Source organism: Mastomys coucha, unplaced genomic scaffold (genome assembly GCF_008632895.1).
Source record: "Mastomys coucha isolate ucsf_1 unplaced genomic scaffold, UCSF_Mcou_1 pScaffold22, whole genome shotgun sequence".
NCBI classification, from domain to species: Eukaryota; Metazoa; Chordata; class Mammalia; order Rodentia; family Muridae; genus Mastomys; species Mastomys coucha.
Genome location: NW_022196905.1, coordinates 246,950,553 through 246,973,323, shown reverse-complemented (window position 1 = coordinate 246,973,323; position 22,771 = coordinate 246,950,553). Strand labels below are relative to the sequence as shown.

Below are 22,771 nucleotides of genomic sequence, written 5' to 3'. Positions count from 1 at the left end.
GGAGAGAGAGAGAGAGAGAGAGAGAGAGAGAGAGAGAGAGAGAGAGATATCAAGCCCTTTCTGAAGGTGGTAGCCTCAGATTATACACTTGGTACACCATGACAAGCCTAGTTAGTTGGTTTGTTTACCTAATTATCACTTATCGGTGAAAATGAATATTGGTGGAGGGTGGGGGAAAAATACTGTATTATGAGGAGTGGGAGATGCAGAGGCCCTGCACCAAGATGGTACTCATAGAAGCATGGCATCTGGCTGAGGAGTTGTTGAGCTGCTCCCCTGGCCCTGCAGAGGAGGGCTACACTTTTAGGAATGAACAGTAAGCAGATATTAAATAATCAGCCAAACAAGGCTGTCAAACCCTTTTGGAATGAGATAAACAAACAGTACATAATTATAATCATGTGTGTGACGCTGCACTCCAGATTAAGTGCTACACTCATTTAGGAAAGTAGGGAAGGTGGGGGGTGGGTATGGTTTCAGTAACAGCCTTTTCCCCCTCCCCTGTGCCCTCTCCCCCCACCCCCACCCACTTCTAGCATTGGCAACCCCCTAAGCCCCAGGGCCCAGATGCTTACAGCTGCCTGTATCTGCTTTGTTTCTAAGTTTCTCAAAGAGCCCGTCTGAACCCCATGGAGTCCATCCTGCTACTCCAAAAGCTCCCTTCTCTGCACAGATGAAGTTCACTTCCAAGCTGGGCTGGGGACCAGTATCCTCTCCTTGGAGGACATATCGTGACATCCTGCTGTGACTAGCACATGACTCCTGACTCCCGCCAAAGGTGGTCCTTCCTGGGCATCCCTGGGCACTTGCCCCCTCTACCTGCTCACCCTCCATACTCTGCCTATGGAGTGCATATGGCAGACTTTAGAATCCACTCCAAGGAGCCTTTGGTAATCCACTCCTTCAAGACAGCACATGTCCTCGGGCATAAACCATGGTGCCCTCCGCCTTCACCTTGGGCTCCTCTCCCTTGACCACTTTGCCAGGCTCAGGGGCAACAGACCTCTGGCCATGTAAGGTGTTGGAAGTGCTGCCTTGTCTATAGCAGCACCAAGTAACCACCACCTGAGAGAGCAAGAGAGAAGCCACTTGACAGGAGAGAGAGCTGGCAACCACTGGGTTTCGGGAGGAAAATCAGAAGGCTGAGTTTCAAAAGTACAATAAACAAACAAAACAAAACAAAACAAAACAAAAGGAACAAAGAATAAATGTGAGACCACACTGTCAGAGTCATCCCAGGACAAAGCTCTGGTTCCCATCTGTTCACTAGAGAAAATACTAAAAATACTATAACAGGACTTAGGGTTTGTGGATTTTGTTGTTGTTGTTGAATTAATGGAGAAAACCAAGAGTTCATCAAATTCACACACACACACACACACACACACACACACACACACACACACACACACCCCACACACACACTCTGGGAGGTTGGGGGGAACCTAGAATCGCTCAGCAGCAAGCCTGGCTTCCAGAACCCCACTTTCCTTTTATGCATCTCAAAGCAGCTGCCAACCTGTATGCTCTCCCCCCTCCCCCCCCGGGGGGGGCAGCCCTGCAACCTGCAGGGACCTACCAGAGCCACCAGTTTATTGCAAGCAGGGTACACCAGTGTGTTTCCTTAAAGGAGTCCGAGGTTGAATTTATTATTATGCCAACATTCACATTCCTAAGACCCTGTTGCTACTCAAATTCTGGCCCAATTTCCTTTTTTATTCTTTTGTTAGGGTGTGTGTGTGTGTGTGTGTGTGTGTGTGTGTGTGTGTGTGTGTGTAGGGAGGGAAGTTCCTGCACACATGTTCCCTTGAGCATGTATATGCCTATGGAACTCAGCAGTCGATACTGGGTCTTTTATTGCGTTCCGCCTTGCTGTTTTTTAATTTTTAGTTTTAATCAGACACCAGAGGCTTCTGATCTGCTGGACCTGGAGTTGTAAGCCACCTGAAAGGAGTGCTGGGAATCGAACACAGGTCCTCAGGAGGAAAGACGTGCACTGTTAACTGCTGAGCCTTAAGGTATTTTAATTTTGTTATTTTTTTGTATATGTCTGTGTGAGTATATGGCATATGTGTGCAGGTTCCTACAAAGGTCAGAAAAGGGTGCTGGATCCCTGGGAGCTAGTTCCGGGTGGTTGTAAGGTGACCAATACAAGTTCTGGCAACTGAACTCCCGTCCTCTGAAAGAGCAGTAAGTAGCCCCACACAACCTTGCTGATGCCTTTTCCAAAACAGGGTTTCTCTGTGTAGCTCTGGGTGTCCTGGAACTTGCTCTGTAGACCAGGCTTGCCCTGAACTAAGAGATCTGCTTGCCTCTGTCCCCCAAGCACTAGGATTAAAGGCGTGTGCCACCACCGATGTCTGCAGCAACTGCTTTTAACTACTGAGCCATCTCTCCAGTCTTTCAATTTTTTTTTTTTTTTTTTTTTTTGAGACAAGGTCTCTCAATGACTGTGGAGTGCACCATCCCAGCTAGACAGGCTGACCAGACCTCTCACCTGACTCTATTCCTGGAGCCCTGGAGTTACAGACTCACACGACAATACCCAGAGTGCACTGGGGTGCAGGCCATCCAAACTCTGGTCTTCATGCTTTTGCGCCATCTCAGGACATTGTTCCTTTCACTAAACTTTCAGACAAACGGACCAGCAACCAGAAACAAACGTAGTGACTCTATTTTAATTTCTCAAGGATCTATCCATTTTTGCTCACTTTTATTTTCTCCCAAACAGTCTTAAAGTATCTCCACACTGGGTTCTCAACAGTGAAAGAGAATGGGATGGCAATGGAGTGTTTTGCAAGGAATCCTAAAGCTAAGTGATGCAAGCTAAAACTGTCAGTAGAGACGAGTCAGCACCGTGTGCCACCGGACAGCATGCCCTGGGAGGATGGCGACATCATCCTTTCTAGAACGGCTACCAAAATGCACAGCCTGCTTCAAGCCAGAAGGAAACACCAGACAAACCCAGATTGAAAGGAAAGCATCTAAACAACTGAGTGTATGCTCCGAATAGGTCGGGAACGTAAAGGAACTGAGGAACCATGCACTCCAGGCACTGAGTAAATACAACCTTCGATCTGGCATCTGTTGTTACTAACAGTTTTGGATCAGCGCTTTCTCATTTGAGTAATTAGTCTCTGGCTATATGAAGCAATACTTTTGCTGTTAGGAAATATAGACTAGCTAGGAGTACCATGCCTGCAATTTACTCTGAAATTAAGAAAACAAAATAAGGTGTATATCCAAGCACATACATGTACATATTTGTACACACAATATCCTTTATGTGTACACAGGGTGCTAGAGACTGAGGAGGAGAAAGTGCAAGACAATGGGGGTGGGGGCAGGGGGGGAAGGCTTCCCTTTGTGGAACTTCCAATGAGGCTTCTTTATGCTGCACTGCTTCTCTGTTAAGTGAAATTCTATCAACGTTACCAGTATTCCAAGAAGCCACAACGGAAAACAAGACTCGTGGCATCTGGAGATCAATTATAGATTTGTCTCTAGTCATAAGAATCTACAGTGTATGCATTACGCATCTCAGGGTTCAGACAAATTTCATTTACTGTTGTTTCCACGTCACTAATAAAAGTACAAGTTTGGGGCAGGGCCTGCAGGGCATTCTCGCACGTCGCTATCCCAGAAAGGGATTGCAGACAGGTCCACTTCTTCTCTTTTATATTTCTTCACAGCCATTTGTCCACTATGGGCTTAATACACAGCTGTAAAGCTCAGTTTCCAATACCAAAACATGGGCGAACTGCCACTGAACCGCCTCAACATGATCCCCGGAGAAGGGGTTCTGCTGGTGCACCTGTAGCGTCCCCAGCACACACAATTCACATTTGTACAACAGCTCTCTTCAGTGGGAATCCACTTACGCTAACTGGTTTCCTCTTATCGGTGTGATGGATCCGAGGCTCTCTGGCTACTCACCACCATTCTGTTGTTGCCATGTGTTTAAGGACCTCCCCTTTTGTTACTCGTTTTTTTGTTTGTTTGTTTGTTTGTTTCCCTATCAGTATATTTCATACGTGAGGTAGTAATGACCATGTTCCCTGCTTCTCATGCTTCAAAGTTTGCCTTTTTTGTTTCTCATGATCATAAAATGAGCAACTGCCTGTTGTTGAGTGATCTTGAAAATGCGTGGAGAGGGTGGAGAGACAGTGAAGGAAATAAAACCCCAACCACAATCAGTTCTAAGAGTGCAGTATATGTATACAAGTTTTAAAGGAGATGAAGACAACTGCATACGGTTTCCTGTCTTCCTCTGTCTACGGGGCGGTCTTCCATATCCTTAAATATTAATCTACAAAACTACTTCTAATGGCTACCTAGATTTCCCATCGTACAGGCGGAACACAGTTTATTTAATCCTCTCCTTATCTTTCGAAAGACGGATGGCAGAGACTGTAATTGCCCCCTAATAACTGCTGGTTGCCGTCTGAACTCTCGCCTTAATCAGGCTACACTTCCTACAGTTTGGAACTGTATCTCAATGGACGGTCCAGTGATAGTCACGCCACAGCGTTTCAGCCAATAAGATAAAAAGGGGAGAGCAGGGGCCTAGTGGAGTGCTCTGAAGAGGCAGGCACAGATGCAACAGAGAGCTCCTCTCCTGTTCCCCTCTTCCCTAAACCTCAACGGAGCAGCAATATTGAGATCATGGCAGAGAGCAACAAGCTGGGTAGGAAGGGCTCAGTGAAAATGCTGACGGAAACCCTAGCCTAGACTTGGGGAGGAAATCCTAGACTTGGGGAGGCCTTCCCTCCTGTGACTGGCCGCCTTCCTCCCAGAGAGGGAGGAATTAAAACTCCTACCTTACTCAAGCCACTCAGGGTGTCTCTGTCATCTACAGGTAAAAGTCTGAAAAGAGGAAACAGCGTGGGTCCTCCTTGCTCTGTACAACTTCAGCACTAAGGCACCAGGAACTAATACACACCACAACCTCTACAGATATTCCATCTAATTCTGCAGAGACAGGAGTCCTGAACAAGACAGCTGTGGGGCCTCTCTTCTTTACGGAGGACTGACTACCCAGGGCTCAGGGACTCCTATCAAGAAGTCCACGGAGAACCAGCTGGGCCCATTTGTTTATTTTGTGGTATTCTTCCAACTCCAGGACAAAGAGAAAGCTGGCCATTGCTGGTCCAACCCAATCTCATAAATGTCCATGCTGTTGGGGCTGCAGGGCTCACTCACATCCCCTGGAACACAGTAAGCCAGGAGCAACACATCTGACTAGGAGCAGCCCCAAGGCTCTGGTCCCTTATTCAATAGGGACAACTGGTTTGGTTTTGAGACCTGCAGAGAGACATCAGAGTCCATGGAAGCCATCGGTGCTAGAGGCACAGCCCAGATAGCAAGGGGTGGGGTGGGGGCGCGGAGGGGGATGTGTCATTGGGCGCCATGGAAACCTTGACAGTATGAGACTGTCCCGAGTGGCCTAGTTGGCTCCGGGTTACTCATTCTCACTGGTACTAGGTGTAAGTCTTGACGTGGTTTACAAGACTTGAATGGGAGTGACCATTAGAAAAGCCGCCTCCCTTCTCAGGAGTGGGTGGCTGGCCAGTAACAGTGACACATAGAATGTTATGTGGTCCTGATGCAGACGTGGCTGCCAGCTCAGGGCAGTCTAAACCAGATGACAACACGTCAGCCTACTGCTTACCACGTTATCTAAAACGTCCAAGTTACCTCAAGTGGCAAGAACAGAATGTTCAAGGCAACTCTATTGTTCTCGGCTGAGGAAATACCTTGTGTGTGTGTGTGTGTGTGTGTGTGTGTGTGTGTGTGTGTGTGTGTGTGTGTGTGTGTGTGGTGGGGGGTTCCACAACAACACGGGAGGAAAGGACTCATCTCAGAACCAGTGTGGCCAGTTCATCTGCATCCAGTGATTGCTGACAGTTGAATTAACTTTGAAAATCAGTTTAATTTTCTGTCACAGTGGGAAGACAAGCCAGAAGTTTTTGTGTCTGAAAGCTTCATGCTGTCTACCTGTCTGTCTGCCTGAAAACTGAAGACTGCCTTTGTTCCAGCTTTGCTGTCTTTTAAAGCATGTTGTCAAAGTACCGGGTTTAAATATTTCACCAGAACAACAGAGGTGGGAGAAGCTGATTAGGAGCAGATTTTCCTTGCTCCTGGTAAATTTCAATTCCTCCAGTAACAGGTGTTTTTGAGGAGCTAGACTTTCTTAAAAATCAAGAGAGAGTAAGCCAACACCTAAAGGTTTTGCTTCCAGTCAGTAGAAGCTACTATGATCATCCCATGACTGCTGGAGGTGGACTGGACACAAGCTAGGGCTGTGTCCAGCCTGCCCCGGTCAGTCTGCCCTCCCCAGCCATGAAGCTGCTGCCTCTCCTCAGGGCACCACCCAAAGGAGCTTTTTTATTAGTCAAATACTTGGAGGGGTAGGGGTGGGCCTGTATATTTATATTACCTCCTTTTGTTCTACCAGGGTATGTTGGAGAAGGGGAAGAAGTTATGATGAACTTTAATAAAAACAAAATTAAAAATGATTAAACCTTTCATATCCTTTAGAGATAATCTCTCTTCTGCTGGCTGGTCAGACCACAGCTTGCTGCTGCTGCTTTTCAATTTTTTTTTTTTCCTCCCCCTAAAGAAACAAACAGAAAAAAGGCTGCCTGGGGCTAGATTTTTTTTTTTTTTTTTGGAAATAAATTAAATTTGTCCTCACACACGGCAGACAGGTGTGGTGGAAACATTCTTTCCAGACATCCAGGAGGGATGCCAGCATCCTTCTCTCAAAAGAACCTTAAACAAATGACTAGAAGACATAGCTCCCCCGCCCCCCCCAGAAAACCAAAACTCTAGACCTCCAAAATCCCAGTCTACATTCTTGATTAAGGAAAGGGCCAGAGAAAACAGCAGGGTATGGCACAAATCTCTCTGGTCTTATGTGTTCTGAGGAAGTCTTCAGATCTGCCCGAGGTCTGGGCACATAGCCACCACGGAATGAAGTGGCTGCCTGTCAAGAGGCAGGCCCCCCGCATGGAAGTCAGAGGTAGGTTATCAGGCATCCAGATGTGATATCGGCCTCTGGTCACATGGCCCGGAAGACACTAAGAGGGTGAAAGTGTTAAAAAGAAAAGAAAAATACTGCCTGCTTTAGGGTTGCAGTATCAGCAACATGAAATCCTATCCTGGAAAGCACGCACGCACGAAGCTGCGGATCCCAGGATGTCCCCTCTGACACGGGTGCCCCTTGGAGAGGCACCTGGCCAAGGAGTTCTTTCTTAGCACATGGTAGCCAAGGACTGTCCTGATCTGTCAGGACCTGTGTTTGCACAGCACCAGATGATTGACCTACGAAGCCCCATGCCTCATGCTTAGGTGGTGGCAATTCCAGTAGGGATTTTGTCTTTTTGGCTGGGGTGAGGGCAGTGACGCTGGGCCCTGGCCTGAAGCAGAGAGAGCCCCACACGGCTGTTCTCATCCCCGATGAACATGTTATGTGGACTTGACATGAGTCTCTCTGCCCTTGTAGCTGCTCCATGCTCCGGGTTCCGGGAGATGTGGCGCTCAGTGGCCTCCATCCTAACCCCATCTAGAAGCTCCTTTTCCTGGGGGACTTTGAGGGAGAGGAGAGTCACTACCTTGAGCCTCAACAGTGGTAACTGTTCGGCTTTCTGGTGTATTCACGTCTTGACTGGAGCCAAGCCACTCAACCCAACCTTACTCCCTTGCCCTGCCTGGAACCCAGTGTTCTGCCACAGCCCCCACTCCCCTGCCTATTTTCCTGTTCCTCCAGGCCAACCTCCTCCTGAGGCAGGATCCTCCCCTTCCGTGCAGCCTCTATGGTTTCCTCCCACTAGAGGCCTTTCTCGAGTTCCCTGTCACTCTCCATCCCCGGGCACCAACAACCCCCTATTTGTTGGCTGTTTGCCAAAAAGGAAGGAAGGACCCAAGCTAGTTCTCCTTCCTGGCAGATTCTCCAGACTCCAAACCAGCATGGCATCTAGAAGACAAAGGAGCCTGACCTCTCACAGCTGTGGGGTTTTTGTGAGAGGAGCAAGAAAAGGCAACCATGATCCCCCTGCAGAGCAGAAGGGTCGTGAGCAGAGAGAGCCTAGCCAATGGGCAGCCACACAAGGGGAGGACTGAAGAACAAGTTCTTGGTTTGCTATAGCACAGTAGGGCGACTACTGTCTGCAACCACCAGTGATGTGTTTCAAAAGTAAATAGAAGGATTTAGAAGTTCCCCGGCACAGAGAAGTGACTCATGTTCGAAATACACGTAAGTATTTAATGCACACATTCCATCCTTATTTGATGCATAAGGATTATCTTATCCTTATTATCCAAATTATCTTGCCATCCTCCATAGATGCATACAATTACATCTCCATAAAAAGATACTTATATCACTGTCCTTTTTCCTTCTCTGTTTCTTTTTCTTTTTCTTTTTTTGTTTGTATTTACCTTCCTGTATCTGGTTTGCACTCATCACCTGATTCATCTATTCTTCATGCCCTCTCTGGCCTTCTGGGACATTCTTTCTCTTTTAAAATATTTTAGCCCCAACTTTATTTTTCCCCCTTTCTGGAGGATATGACACAAAAGGGTAAATTGCAAGAAAAGGGCCAGAGAAACAGCTTACTGGGCGAAGGACTTGCCAAGCCTGCTGACCAGATCTTGATCACTAGAGCCTATGTGATGGAAAGAGAACTAACACCGACGAGCTGTCATCTGATCTCCACATGGCCCTATAATCAATCATCCAGTAATTTATTTAATAATAATAATAAAAAAAAGGAAACCTTAAGTTCTCTGGGTAGTTTCAGGCACTGAAATCCTTTAGATAGAAGCCCAACCTATTAAAGGACATAGAATTCTATGCCATTAACAGGTTCTGAATGTGGCAAGGCAGAGCGGGACAGTGGAGCCATGGACCATAATCAGAGCAAGGAAACCAGAGCTGCCAAACTTTAGCACGGATCCACGCTGTGCTTGCTCAGTCTTCCAAAGCATGCAAGGGCAGCCAAGACGCAAAACCATCTCCACAACCTGCACACTCATTAGCCAAGGATGGGTGGGGAGCCCCAAGCCAGTGCTAACTGAACACATCTCACATGGATCAGAATACTCCCCAGTGGGGCTGGATGTGCCTTTGGGGGAGCAGGGGGAAGGTTTGAGAGGGGCCCATCAGCACAGGTGGAAGAAGATTCATGGTAAGACATACCAGAGAACCAAGATCTGAGCTGCTGCTCAAGAGTTTTGGGCGTGGTTTCATTCCCTCTAAGTCTCTCTGCCGCTCTGATGCCAGGGACTGGTATATTGAGGACTGCGCTGACAGTGAAAAGCCAAAGAAAGCCTGGTAGATTCCCCTAGCACTGTGGGGGTCATGATCAGGGTCCCTGACACCCTCCCTTGGCTTCTGCAGCCACCCTGGCACTCTACTCTCTTGCCACACCCAGAGTAGCAACAGAAAAGCTGGAGAAAGTGGTGGCAGCTCATCAATAGAGTCCAACGTTACAGACTCAACTGTGTTCTTCCCACATGCCTAAGCTCAGGTCCTAACCACCAGGCCCTCAAATCCTGCTTCTATTGATGAGGGGTGGGGGGTGTCTTCCCATAGTAATGAAGTTAGTGAGGCCTTCAGGATGGGTCCTGAGCTGATCTATCCTTTTGTGAAGAGGGTTAAAGTGCTGGGAAGATGGCTCAGAGGCTAAGAACATGCAATGCTCTGGAGGACCTGAGTTCCGTTCCCATCAACCACATCAGGCAGCTCACAACCAGTTATCTCTATTTCTGGGAGATTTAGTGTCCTTTTCAGGTGTCTACAGGCAGCAGGCATGCATGTGGTAACCATGCACATGTGCAAGCACTCACACATATGTGGTGTACATACACATACACAGGCACTCACATACAGACATAAAATAAAAACAAATAAATCTTCAAAAAAGGGGGGGGGGGCTCTTACAATTAGTTATGAGGAACGCTCACACATGGAAAAAAAGAGCAGGTGAGAATAAATTAAGGGAAAATTAGAGCTGGCTGTCATCATCATATGCAAACCATCATCATATGCCAAGGAAATGACCCTGGGGGGCAGGGGAACCAAACTGTATAACAATTTAGGATAAAATTGGGGACTACGGCATCAGACAAGCCCATTCTGAAAAAAACAGAATGCTGTCCAGTTTTTAATATTCTAATTAGTACAGAGGTCAAGCATCTTTTCTAAAAAAGCAATAGCTCCTTTTATTAGAATATACACAAAAGGTCTCACGATAGCCAAGAGATATAAAACTATAAAAAGCCCTCAAGCATCTCCCCTAAAACAACTTGTCCTTACAGAGTCCTTTCAAAATCCCTCAAGACTGCTGATGGGAAGAAATTGGGCGGGGGAGGAGGGGAGTGAGGGAGAGGGATGGGGGGAAAACAAAACTTTCCAGAGACATGTTTCTACCATTCGGAAAAAGAAAATCACAGAATCCACCCAGCCTGGCAGACAGCACAGCCAGTGGCGACAATCCATCGAAGACACAAGCCAAACACAATCATGGCGAATGCACTCTCCGGCCCAGCACTCCAGATTCTTTTCTGACTTGGTGCTGAAGCAGCAGGGATGCACGCACCATCATGAAACGGGGGCCACAGGGCTGCTAAAACACAGAAACTTACATAGTGCTATTTCAACTTGAGTTTTAACTGAGGACCCAAAGAGTCTCTCTGGTGGCTCTCCAGGGACCTGAGAGAGCAGAGGGCACAGAAATAGAGGCAATGCTTATGCTGATTTCAAGGCCACAGAACTTCCCAGTGCCCTTCTATGTTTGGGGCTGGGAGGGCCAGGGGCGGGGAGTCAATTGGACCGTAATCCTTATAATCGGGTCACAGTTTGAAGGGACTCCTTAACATCTGCACATTGAGGAAAAGTCTTTGAGCTATTTCAGTGGGCAGAGACCTGTGCTCTACTTCTCCACGGGCCTCCTACCATGGCTGAGAGCAAGCTCCATCTGGGATGGAAAGCAGCCCCAGAAATGCACACTCTGGACACCTCCCAAGGCAAGACAATACACTGGCGCAACAAAGGAGGTGTTAAGGGCAAAGGCTGGAATGGGGGGTCAGGAGCCTGGTCATAGCTAGGGTAGCTCAAGAGGGCCCCTGCTTCCTGTTGTCACTGCCATTATAAGGCCCCTCCCTCCCACTGAAATCCAAGGACCAGAACCCTCTAACTCTCAACCTAGCAAAAGCACTTCTAATGGCTAGCTCTCTTTTGTCTACCTCAGGAACAAGTTTCAAATTTCCAAGTTCCTTAGACAGTCCTTGTCCTGGGCCATGAAAGATAAAGTTTCACTACAGTAATGCTTAGTATGAACCAACTCTGGGGTTCTTCTGTGGGTGCCTGTGTCTCTGAGCTATGATCATCTACCTGGACTCTCCAGGAAGTTTGGGTACATCAACAGCAGTCTTTAATGCTCAATCTTCAACATCAGCACACACCCCACCAAGCCTTCCCTAACTCTAGAAATCACCATGAGGTGGGGAGTCCCCAACACCCGTTTCTGCTTCTCTTCTTGAGGTCACTCGGTATCATCATCCTGGTAGAGAAAAGCCACAGGGTTGTGGCTCTCAGAGAGGGCCCACTGGTGGCCACAAGGGCACACAAACAGTATATCCGTCAAGAGGAAGGGATAATGGAGACACAGCCAGGGACAGGCTAAGCTGTCATCTTGCTACCTTTATGAACTAACACAAAAAGCCCAGTCAACCTGTGAAAAATCAAGTTAAGAAAATAAAATTAAAAATAAAAATAAGGTTACAGAGAAAGAAGAGATGAATGGCTGAGAACTTTTGTACCCCAAGACTACTGAGCCCAAGAGAAGTTCTACAGAGGGAGGGGTCCTGGTCCTGGTACCAGAGCACACACATGAGGCAGGAAGCTATGGACCCCGGAACCACTGCCTGGGTGACATTCCTGATGATGTCACATGCTCTCCAGAAGGACCCTTCCAGGCCAGGACTGTGTGGCAGCACTGAAGCAGCCCCCTGCCCAAGTCCACTTTCCAACAGATCAGATTATTAGCATAATTTTCAGAGAGCCAGCAGAAAAGTTTAATTGCCCCTAATTACCTAGATCAAGAAGGTTCCTGGATAATGGCTCTTAGAGTTCTGGCCTGGTATTGACGTAATTTCCCTGACTCCAGCTTCATTACATCTTCAACTTACAGACAAGAGCCTCTCCAAGGTGCCTTTCCATCAGACACTGACACCCAGGGGCCACTGCTACAGGAGGCTCCCTCGTGTAAGGAGTGTGAGTGTCAGTTTTCATGGAGCTGGGATGTGTGTGAGTGTGCAATGCTCCTGCCTGGGTGCTTGGGCAAGGGTGGGGGCTAGGGACTCAAGCACATGCTTGGAGGAAGGACTGACAGAAGGAATATGTAATCAGAAGCCATCACAATTACAAATGTAAATGAGCAGGCAATTGGCACTGACCTTTGTAGATTGTTAGAGGACTAATTAAGGCAAATCAAGAACTCTGTTCCAACATAAAAACAAGGCCACATACACCCCCCCCCACCGCCCCCGACAGCTACTCCACAGAGGTAGGTGCCAAATGCACTAGAATCGTATGAGAACCAAACCACGAGTGCTTTGTACCCACAACAGAAAACTAGCTCTGTGAACAAAAGCCAGTAGAGATTTTACTTCTTGCCAGGCCGTGAAGCGATTTGGCTGAGAATCTCAATTAATGGACGTCACCAGTTTGAGCTCTTCTTGCCTTGGGCCTGGTGTTGTTTGATGCCACATAAACAGATCCCTGCGGAGAAACTGCTAGTGAGTGATACAGAGTAATAAAACTCTGCTTAGCCTTGGCTATTTGGAAAGGCAGAAGGAAAAAACGTTTCTTTGGGAACAGCGATTCGATTCTGTACACCTGAGTCTGCGCTGCATTCTCTGCTTCTGTTGATGCACAGTGTCGTCTGTCCCTCTGCAAAGAGTCTTTCTAAAATACATCTCAACATTTACAATCCTTGTCTGCACAGAACGCACTTAAAATAGAAGACGTCCTGTTAGTGCCATTCCTCCAACACCCACACACAGCCACCCCGATTTTGTTTGCCCCTCTACATTTAACTTTTTGACTTAAGCATGCTTCAGCCCCGGGCTTTCTCAAACCTTGTCAACAAAGACCCAGGGGGAAAAAAGAGGAAAGAGAGCGGAGTCTATACAAAAGCAGAACTTCTGGTGTGAGGAGCTGGCTACAATGTACTTTAGTGCTGTGAGAAAAATTATAGTGAAATTGCATATAATTTAGTTACTTTTGTAAAAGCAAAAAGGATGCGCTTGGTGTGTAGAGGGTGGCCTCCTGACGATTTTGAAAACAGAGCCAAATGAGGATGCTGGATGCGGGTGTCTTGTTCATCTTGTCCGCTGAAGCCGAGTGAGTCCAAGTGCACTCACTGAAACCTGGCTTAAAGAAAAGTCACCAAGAAGCCAACAAGTGCTTCAGGAGGGAGCATCACCCCGACCACCTCATCACCTAGCAAGCCGCAACCACTTCTCTGACCCCAGGAAGTCACTACCCTGAAAGACTTCAGCTGTCCCCCGAGCTCAACAAAAGGTACAAGAGTCTCCCTTCAATGGAGGACAATTTGGTTGAATTATAAGTGCACAAAGCCTGGAGCTCTCCATCCATATGAAAGAAGGATATAAGAAAAGCTAGGAGGAGAGGGGGAGGAGGAGGAAGTGGAGGTAGAGAAGGAAGAGGAGGAGGAAGAGGAGAAAGAAAAGAAAGGCCAATAGTAGAAACACAAAGGGCCTCTTATATTCCCTAAGCTTAGGACACTGATAAAATAAATTAACTGCAGCTTCTCCCAGGAGCCAGAAATGTCTTTTAAATGAGCAAACCAGGAACTGAATCCTACAAGTGACACATCCACATGAGCTTTCTGATCCTTCTAGAGCTTTAGGTCAATCAAGCTTTAGGTCAATCAAGGCAAAGCAGACAGTTGATGCCACTCACTGAGAAAGCTCCCTGTTCCTGCTTGCAGACAGGAGAGAATGAAAAGGCCACAGCCCAGCCAAGCCAAGAGACCAGTTGGTCAAAAACAAAAAGCAACAAAACAAAACAAACCAAACAAGACAAAAACCACTCAACTCCAGGTAGAAATTAAAAACAAAAATGTCTAAGGGAATGGGGAGTGCTGGAGATCAAATTCAGAACCTTGTACATCCCAGGTGAGTGTTCTAGTGTGTGTGTGTGTGTGTGTGTGTGTGTGTGTGTGTGCGTGCGTGCGTGCGTGCGTGCGTGCGTGTGTGTGTGTGTGTGTGTGTGTGTGTGAGCTGGGTGTGGTGCATACCTGTATTCCCAGAACTCAGAGATAAACAGGAAGAAGTTTATGTATTTAAGACCAGCCTTGGCCACTCAGCAAGATTACTGTCACTGTGGGCTACTGTAGACTCCACCTCGAACAAACAGCTTGCTGTGCATGGTGGTGCATCCCTAGAGTCCCAGCACTCGAGAAGCAAAGGCAGGAGGACTCCTACAAGTTCAAGGACAGCCTTGTCTGTAGAGTGAATTCCAGGCCAGTCAGGGCTCCGTAGAAAGACTTTGCCTCAGAAATACAACTAACTGTCTGACTCAAGAGCCCCACAGGGCTGGGCCTGCCTGTTGCCCCAAGTTTAACGTACCAAAGAGAAGCAGAAACACCTGAGAAATGGTGGCCCACCAACCTACAGCCTGTAGCAGGGACTAGGATGACTGAAGTCTCACCCTGGCTATGGAGCCATCACAACAGGTGTCAATGTCAACTGTTACCAGAAAGTTCTAAAGGAAGAAGAACACCTTCATGCATTCCTACATGCCTGCTCCTTTCTTGAACCAAGAGGTTCTGAGCAGCAGCAAATGGGTGAGCTACACAATGTAGAGACTTGGAAGAAGTGCCATCTCCCCGGAGGAAGGCCCTTGTGAGCTCACTCCAGAAACCCACTCTAGCAAGACAGAGAGACTCCTGATCATTGTCTAAGGCACCTGGGATGAGGGTCTGGGGGATCGGGGGGGGGGGGGGCTCACAAAGCAAAAAGTGACTGACATAAGGTTTGTGTATGTGGCTCTGTGGGACACGGACTACAGTTAGAGAGGCAAGGAGACAGAACAACATAGTTGAACCAGATCATGGGATGCCGGCGCCACAACCTCCAGGCAGCTGGACCAACTAACGACCATCTGGCTTGGGGGTTAGGGTAAGCAGGAACGTGGAAGGGGCTCACGGGCTTCCTAATGTTTCATGTGGCATGTGAACGACACTTCTTGCTTGAGGGTCATGTCCTGATCTTTCTCTTAACGAGGACAGAACGAGAAGTGCCGACAAGGTCTGTGTTTACAAATCTGAAGCTGACAATCTTAAATATCCCCATTCTACTGAGCCCTGAATGTCCCTTTTCTTAAAGACGCCCTTTCAAGTTTTTAAGAGTGAATCCCCAGGGAAGAGGGAGGCTGTGTTTCAAGATGTGTTTCTCCTACGGGGGCTTCTAAAACAGGACCGGGTTCCTGTTAATGTCAGTGTATTACCTAATCATCTCTGTCCCTTTGCCGTCAGTGGAGGATGAACTTCACTGGACATGTGTGGGGGAGGAAGTAGAGTAGGAAGGGAGCTGCTGGAGTAACAACAGACAACGACAGGAGGCCAGAGACAATACCAAAGGGTTTGGAAATTCAGAAAAGGAAGTCTATCAACCTGATTCAAGTTGCCCGTACACTTGGGGTGTGGGGGAAGCTAATACACAATAAATGAAAGGAAACGCAGAAGGCAGCATGTAAGAAAGCCATTCCGAGCTGACAGCAGAAAATGGCGTCTCACACTAGAAGGGGGGTGAGGAGGTCTGCTTCATTCCACAGACCTGAGTAAGACAGCAGCTGTATGCTATTTAGTTTGGGGCACTAAACGACTAATGAAAACGGGGACTCTGAGTGAGAAGAACTCAAGAGGGAGAGGGATCTTGAAGCAGACATTGGTAAAATGAAGAGAACTCCTGTGAAATGACTGCACAGTGTAATGGTGGGGAAGGAAAAGGCCAGAACCACACAAAGGCTAAAAGACTCTGGTGGGACCAGGGATCCCACAGCCAGGGGATACAACGACTTCTATCTTTCAGGGCAGTGTCCACAAGTGCCCATTCTCACTGTTGCTCCTCAGAGCACATACTCACAGTGGGATGGGGTCAGATGTGATCAGGAGCCTTGCAGATGAAAGAGTTAAAACTCCAACCAGGAAAGCATCTACCTGGAGACACATGGTAAGAGACAAGGCTTCCCAGGCCTGCAAGGGACAGCCATTATTGTCCTGGCCCCTGCCAACAGCCCATCCCTCCAACTTCCCATCGTGGGAGATGCTTTTCACAGAGATGGGAGACCTTTACTATCCCAGTGAGAGAGAGAAAAAAAAAAAAAAATCCCCACCTGGGGGCCTGTAAGTGCACCCTGTCATGCCAGAATGGCAGTTTTGTTTGGAAAGAGAAGGCGGCCGAGGAACCATAGGATGATCCTGACAGGAGCCGGTGAACTCAGGGGCTTTGGAGGGGCTTAGCGAGATGCCTCTAAGAGGAAGCTAAGCTGACGAGGAAAACTGAGCACAGAGCACTTGGAGATTAGGCAATGTCTGCTCTGGCAGTGTTAGGTAAGCCATGAATTAATCATGAGTACCTAGGAAAGCAGGGGAAACAAAAAGTTGTACAAGAAGGCAAATGAAATTATGAAACTCTACAAGGCTCCGCTGTGATTAATATTTATAGAGTTATCATAATGAAAATACTGAATATTAATATCACCCCCAATTATTATTTCATCCTAATAGGAGGAGATGGGGAAGGGAGGGGAGGAGGTCTGCTGGGGGATGAGGGTACACACAGGAAAAAAGCTACAGGAGCTGAGGTGAGGTGCAGTGCCTGTTGGCATGCATGTGCATCAAGGGTCACTATAGCTGTGGCAGAGTAAGCATACATGGGGGGACTGTGGGAGAGAGCCCTGCGCACATGTATGGGGGGAATATGTGTAAATACGGTATGCATGTTATGGTATGTATTGTGTGGTATGTTGGTAGCATGTGTGTGAGTGTACATGCTACATTGGGTCCAATGTCTACATGCTGGGGGCTTAAGGGTGCTTGCTCGTGTGTGTATGTGTGTGTGGGTGGGGGGAGGGTGTGTGTGTGTGTGTGTGTGTGTGTGTGTGTGCGCGCGCGGGCGCATGTGTGAATGCAGGCATGTATGAGCAGGTCGGAATGAGAGGGTTACAGAGCAGCATACGAGGGAAGGTCCTTGTTGTGCAGCCAGGAACACCAGTGTTCAAGAAATAGTAGAAGCATGCTGGGAAATGTAGAGATAAGCCAAATGGGAAAGCAACTACAAGCTGAGCCACTGGTAGTCCCAACCTGGAGAAGGGGTTGGGTTGGGCCATTTGTCCCCCCTAAGGTTTATATGATTTTTCACCACTGAAAACTATCCAAATGCATGTTTGACCTCACAGTTCACAATGAACACTCCACAGAGGTGATCGACTCCACAGTAGGTGAGGAGCTACTACAGGAGGTGAAGGGTGAGTAATGGCTGGAAAGCTCATGTGTGGTCATGTCATCATAGAAAGGGCAGGATTTAAAAAAAAAAAAAAAAAAAAAGCAAGTGAGTTGTGACCAAAAGGTGGGACTGCTGGGACATCCTGAGAAGTCTTGGAGCATGTGTGGCCAGCAGGCTAAAGATTTAAGGAGCCAGGTGCTGAGGATCAGGGTCCAATACCATTGGCACCCTGAGGACCAGGGGCCCAAGAACCATGGACACTCATCAACCACTGTCAGGCGAAGCATCCTACTCCACGCTCCTAGAGAGAAACATCCTGGAGTGGAGGAAGAGACCTCGCTGAGGGTGTGGGGGGCACAGCCCTTTCTCTGACTTGCAGGGAGACTAGTAGTGGTGAGGCCCCATTGGGAATGAGGGCTTCACAGGAGAAAGGCAAAGAGAAAAGGTGTCAATAGATGAGAAGGTAGGAAGGCAAGAAACAGCATACCGCACAGGGTCACAATCCACAAGTAGTGCCAAGCCCAGAAGCTTAGACCAGAGGGACAATGAGTCCCTTTCAAATACAACTAAGGGCCCTGTAACACGTGTTCATTTTGATATTCCCTGGAGTTCAGTTCTGTGGCCTTGGGGCCACAAACTACTCCTAGTACTCAGGTACGCATGGCTCATGAACAGCATCTACCAGGGGCAGTATACAACAGTAATGGAACCCCAGAGTGTATGTTGGAGAAACATGGGGACTGGGGTTAGGAGACCTGCCATGGGCCTGCTTCCAGAGTAAGATGTCTGTGAGTTCCCTGTGGCCGAACACATGCCTAGCGCGGTGGTTCTTTAAAAAGACATCAATCCAAACTCCTTCCATCCAGGAGGCGTCGGGGACAGACAGAAGGAGCAGCCACATTGATAAAGCTAAGCATGTCTACCGTGGAAGCCTTCAGGAGGCTCTCTGCCAAGCCCACCAAGGCCCCCACCCCGTGTTCATGACAGGTCTTACCTGGGTCAGTGGAGGGGCACCTGCGGATGGTGAAGATCTGGCCCAAGTCCTCATCCTCCTCTGGGAGGCCCTTCTGCAGCCGCTGCAGCTTGCGCAGGCTTTCACTGCGCTGATGCTTCATGGAGCGCACGTGCTGGATGAGGTTGAGCTTGGCCTTGGTGGAGTAGTTGCACAGGACACAGTGGTAGTAGCAGCTCTCTCCCTCCACGCCACTCTCATGCTGCTGTAGGTGCTGCAGGGACAGAGGACAGGGACACAGCCTTGGTCAGGCTTTCGAGGCACATCATGGCACAAGCCACTCCTGGAGCACAGGGAGGCATGTGTCGAATAGGGAACATGGGGACATGATGGCTACTGATGAGGATCCTTATATGGGGTGTCTTCATTGTCTCCAGTGTCGTCTTCTCCGGAAGCACTTATAGGGTTAACTGGCATGATGAGTATGTATATGTGTATATATGTATATATGTTTATTTATATGTATATATATGTATGTGTATGTATGTATGTATGTATGTATGTATGTATGTATGTACCTGTCCCTCCCACGTGGCTCATCCCAGGTAGCTTTTTCCATAGCGCTTGTTAACAGTACTTATTAACAGGACCTTCCTAGTGTTCCACAAATATAAAAGGATCACCCTTTCACATTCCAGAGTGGAGGTAGGCCAACTGTGGCCTGAGACCAAACCTGACACACTGCCTGTTTTCATCGATAAAGTTTTATTAGAACACAGCTAGATCCACTGACAGATATACAATTTCTAGACCCCTTTGAAGCATCAGAGTTGAACAACAGTTGACACAGATGTATGACTCACAAAAGACTAAAAGAATTACATCTGACCTTCAGAGACAACATGTCGCCCCCCCCCCCAGTCGTGCTTTGGTGACAGCTCATTGTCTACCCACCTGTAAAGTACCCTGGGTTGGTCATGCATAATCAAAGTACACACCTGGCTATTTCCATAATAAAAACAGTTCAATGGGGTTTTTCCCCCCGGTATTTAAAATGACAGAGCAGTTGGTAGGTGCTTATTTATTTAGCTTGTGTGAAGTGTGAGTTTAGGGAATTGTGGTGTATAGCTGTAATCCTAGCACTCAAGAGGTAGGGGTGGCAGGGTCACAAGTTCAAGGTCGTCCTTGGCTACATAGTGAGTTTGGGGCAAAATAGGCTATAGAAAGCTATCTGGGCGGAAAAGGGTTTCAAAATTAAAATTAGTCTAGCTGGTGGCTGAGAGGCAGGAGAAGCAGGAAGATCAGAAGTTCAGGGCTAGCCTGGTCTACAGAGTGCACTCATGCCTCAAAACTAAAACAAAGCCAGAAGTGCAATATGGAAAGGTCATGCAGTTCATCACCAGTCACTATCACGGGTCCGATGATGTTTCTGTTTTGTTTGGCAGATACAACACTGATTCCAGAGCATGCAAGCCTAAGAGTCAAAAGGAGGCAGAACACAGGTGGGTGAAAGCATGCGCACAAGAAGAGCGGGCGTCACAGAACTAGTCCACAGAAGCCAGCCTGCTGCGTCTGTGAGACTGAAAGGCATCCAAGATCAGAATTCACCATGTTCTCAGACCTCCTGGGAGCAAATGGGGGACCCTGGTGGCTAGTAACAGGAGCCTGATTTGCTCCTACTGTAGAAAGGGCATGTCTTACTTCAGACTATTTTGACAGGAAGAGGGAGTTTACTCTTTCAGTGTACACTGAAGCAGGCAAACAGTCCACAAAGCTTACATGACTAGCCTCCAGTAACCCAGCTATAGGCAGAAAAAGACCTAGAACCCAGCTTGCCTACCCTACACCATACAGCCGGCATCAGAGAAGAGTTACAAATGACGTAAAGACCTCATGGGCTTCGTGCGATTGATGATGGACCATCCCTCTGGCTCCTCCTTCTCAATTTCAAATCTGGTCACCAGGGCCTGGACAAGCAAAAGCCTCGGGATGGCCTTGTGACCAAAGTCTCCTTCCTGATCCCAAGGGGCCTGTGTAATGTCCACGCCTTGATGGTGGTTTCTGATCCTATGGGGAAGGGGAGGGATACTTCCCTTGTCCAGCTAGTGAGGCAAGGCACGGCAAAGCCAGAGTGCTAAGCACACTGTGTACTTCCTGAGATGGAAAGTACCAGAGTGGCCGTACCAGCGCATCCTATCTGATGACACTGCCCTGGGGTTCCTGTGCTCACAAGCTCACATCTTATGTCCGCCAGGAGAGTGAGGAAAATCCCAAAAGTTCGCACATGCTCAGATGGAGAAGCAGGAGTGTACCAACGAGGTACTGCAGCAGGTTTACTAACGAGGGTGGAGGAAGCCCTCCATCATGAGGACTAAACTGAAGCTTTGGGAAAACAAGAACAAAAGAACAAAAATAAAAACTGTGCCTGCCTGCAGGTGCAAAATGCAGAGGGCATCGCAGGCACAGAAGGTTCACTTCTCAAAGATAGAAAATTCGACTCTTGTCAAATGTACCACTTGGAGGTAGGGGGTGGAGGTAGGGGTGGGGGGTGGGGCCATGGAAGCCCCTGCAAGGAAAGGCTTCTCCAGAGCGGCTCCATAGCCAGGAGGCAGAAAAACCTGCAAGAGCTTCATGGGAAATGCAACTAACAATAAGAACCTTCTGGAGATAAACTGCTATGTGGGTTTTTTTTTTTCGTTGTTTATCTTCAGTGTCTCTCCTGTGAGACAAGACTAGGAAGAAGACTGAGAAAGGGTTCGAAACAAGACAATGCTGTTTTGTTTTGTTTTGGGGGGGGTCACACCTCAAAGAGGAGGAGAGTCTGGAGCAGCCATGCTCTGAAGGAAGCTTCTTGAAAAAAAAAAAAAAAAACAAAACCTAAACTTCCTAGTGGACTCTTCCTGGGAATGAGGTTGTGACCTGGGACTGGGAGCAGGGAACTTAGAAACTGCTATCCTGCCTGGGTCACGGAGACTAACAAAATAAGGCTTATTAAAGTCTCAATTAAAACCAAAGGACTAAAAGCTAGCAGGAAACAACAACGAAAAAACAAAGCAAAACCAAAAATAACCCAACCAGGGTCCAGAGTATTGTATTTGGTCAAGAGATTTTGCTAGCATCACCAATCTAGCCAGATTCACAAAGCCTGAACTCCTAACCACCCACACTTCCTCAGGGAAGAGGACTCCTGGCAGTAATACTCCGAGTTTCAAACATAGTATCATAACACGGAGGTGAGGGCGAGGTCCTGGGGATTCTGAGTCTCTGAGCCAGAGGAGGAGGCTAAAGAGTCGAACTGGAACTGAGAAGTCAAATTGTCTTTCCGCCCTCAAATCGAGGGGCTTTTCGATATTCAGGCCTCATACGTCCTGAAATAAAATAAACATCATGCTGGGAGTTCTTGCTTTAAAAAAAAAAAAGTAAGGAGATATTTCAGAACCATTCTGCTCACGAGCTCATGTTGGTAAGTGGCAACCCACAGAACTGCCCTCAGTTTTCGCTTTTGTCTGTCATTGGAGAAGAACCATTTTGGAGAAGGAAATGGCCACCCATCACAAATCATGTAGGAAAGAATCACGCACGCGCAAACATCTCCCCCACCCCTCCATTCAGATTTCCAAACATCCATTTTCCTTTCACAACCTGGGCCTGCTGTTGCTTACCTGCATGTGACAAGCCCGTACTTACTCCTGTTACTTCTTGTTTTGTCCAATCTGGGGTCAACAAGGACCCAGGGCCTGCAGCAAACTGATTCCTGTCTGACTCCCCTGCAGTGAGTGTGTCCACCCCTCGGCCCAGCTGTCCAGATTCTGTCTTCCTCACTAGGGGCACTGCCTCTCCCCAGAGTCCCACCCTGGGAACCTGCCCCAATGCAAGGCAGCAAGGGCGGGTGGGGCCTGAGACAGACGAGGACTCCATGGGGCAAGTCAGGCAGCCAAGGACATGCCTTCCCTGCAGAAGAGCAGAGATGTTTTCATTTGGAGAAGGAGGGAGAATAATTTGTTCCTGACCCAGCTAATTAGAATACCCTCAATTGGAATCACAATGTATTTAATTAAATTCACTGTAATATATGAAGAGTCCACCAAGGCACAAATCCCACTGGTGCACTCAATAACAGAGCTACCTCCTTTCAGGCTTCTTGCTCTCCTCACCAGGCAGGAAATTTTTCTCCCACGCAAATCCTGATTTCCCCGATGGACGTTCTGTTTCTCTCCTGGAGTTCTCCTGTTGGGGCGGAGGGGACCCGAGTTTTGTTTAATTCTTTCCCTCCCCCCC

At 47.9% G+C, this 22,771-nt stretch overlaps 1 protein-coding gene across 5 annotated transcripts in view; it reads right to left on the bottom strand.

Moving 5' to 3' along the window:
• Positions 1-22,771, bottom strand: part of Zfhx3 (zinc finger homeobox 3) — a 287,724-nt gene that overhangs the window by 82,789 nt on the left and 182,164 nt on the right. For all 5 annotated transcript variants that reach the window (XM_031341363.1, XM_031341364.1, XM_031341361.1 and 2 more), the window contains one exon: positions 18,536-18,767. In XM_031341363.1, the coding sequence (XP_031197223.1) occupies positions 18,536-18,767 (232 nt within the window). The remainder of the gene's footprint in view (positions 1-18,535; positions 18,768-22,771) is intronic.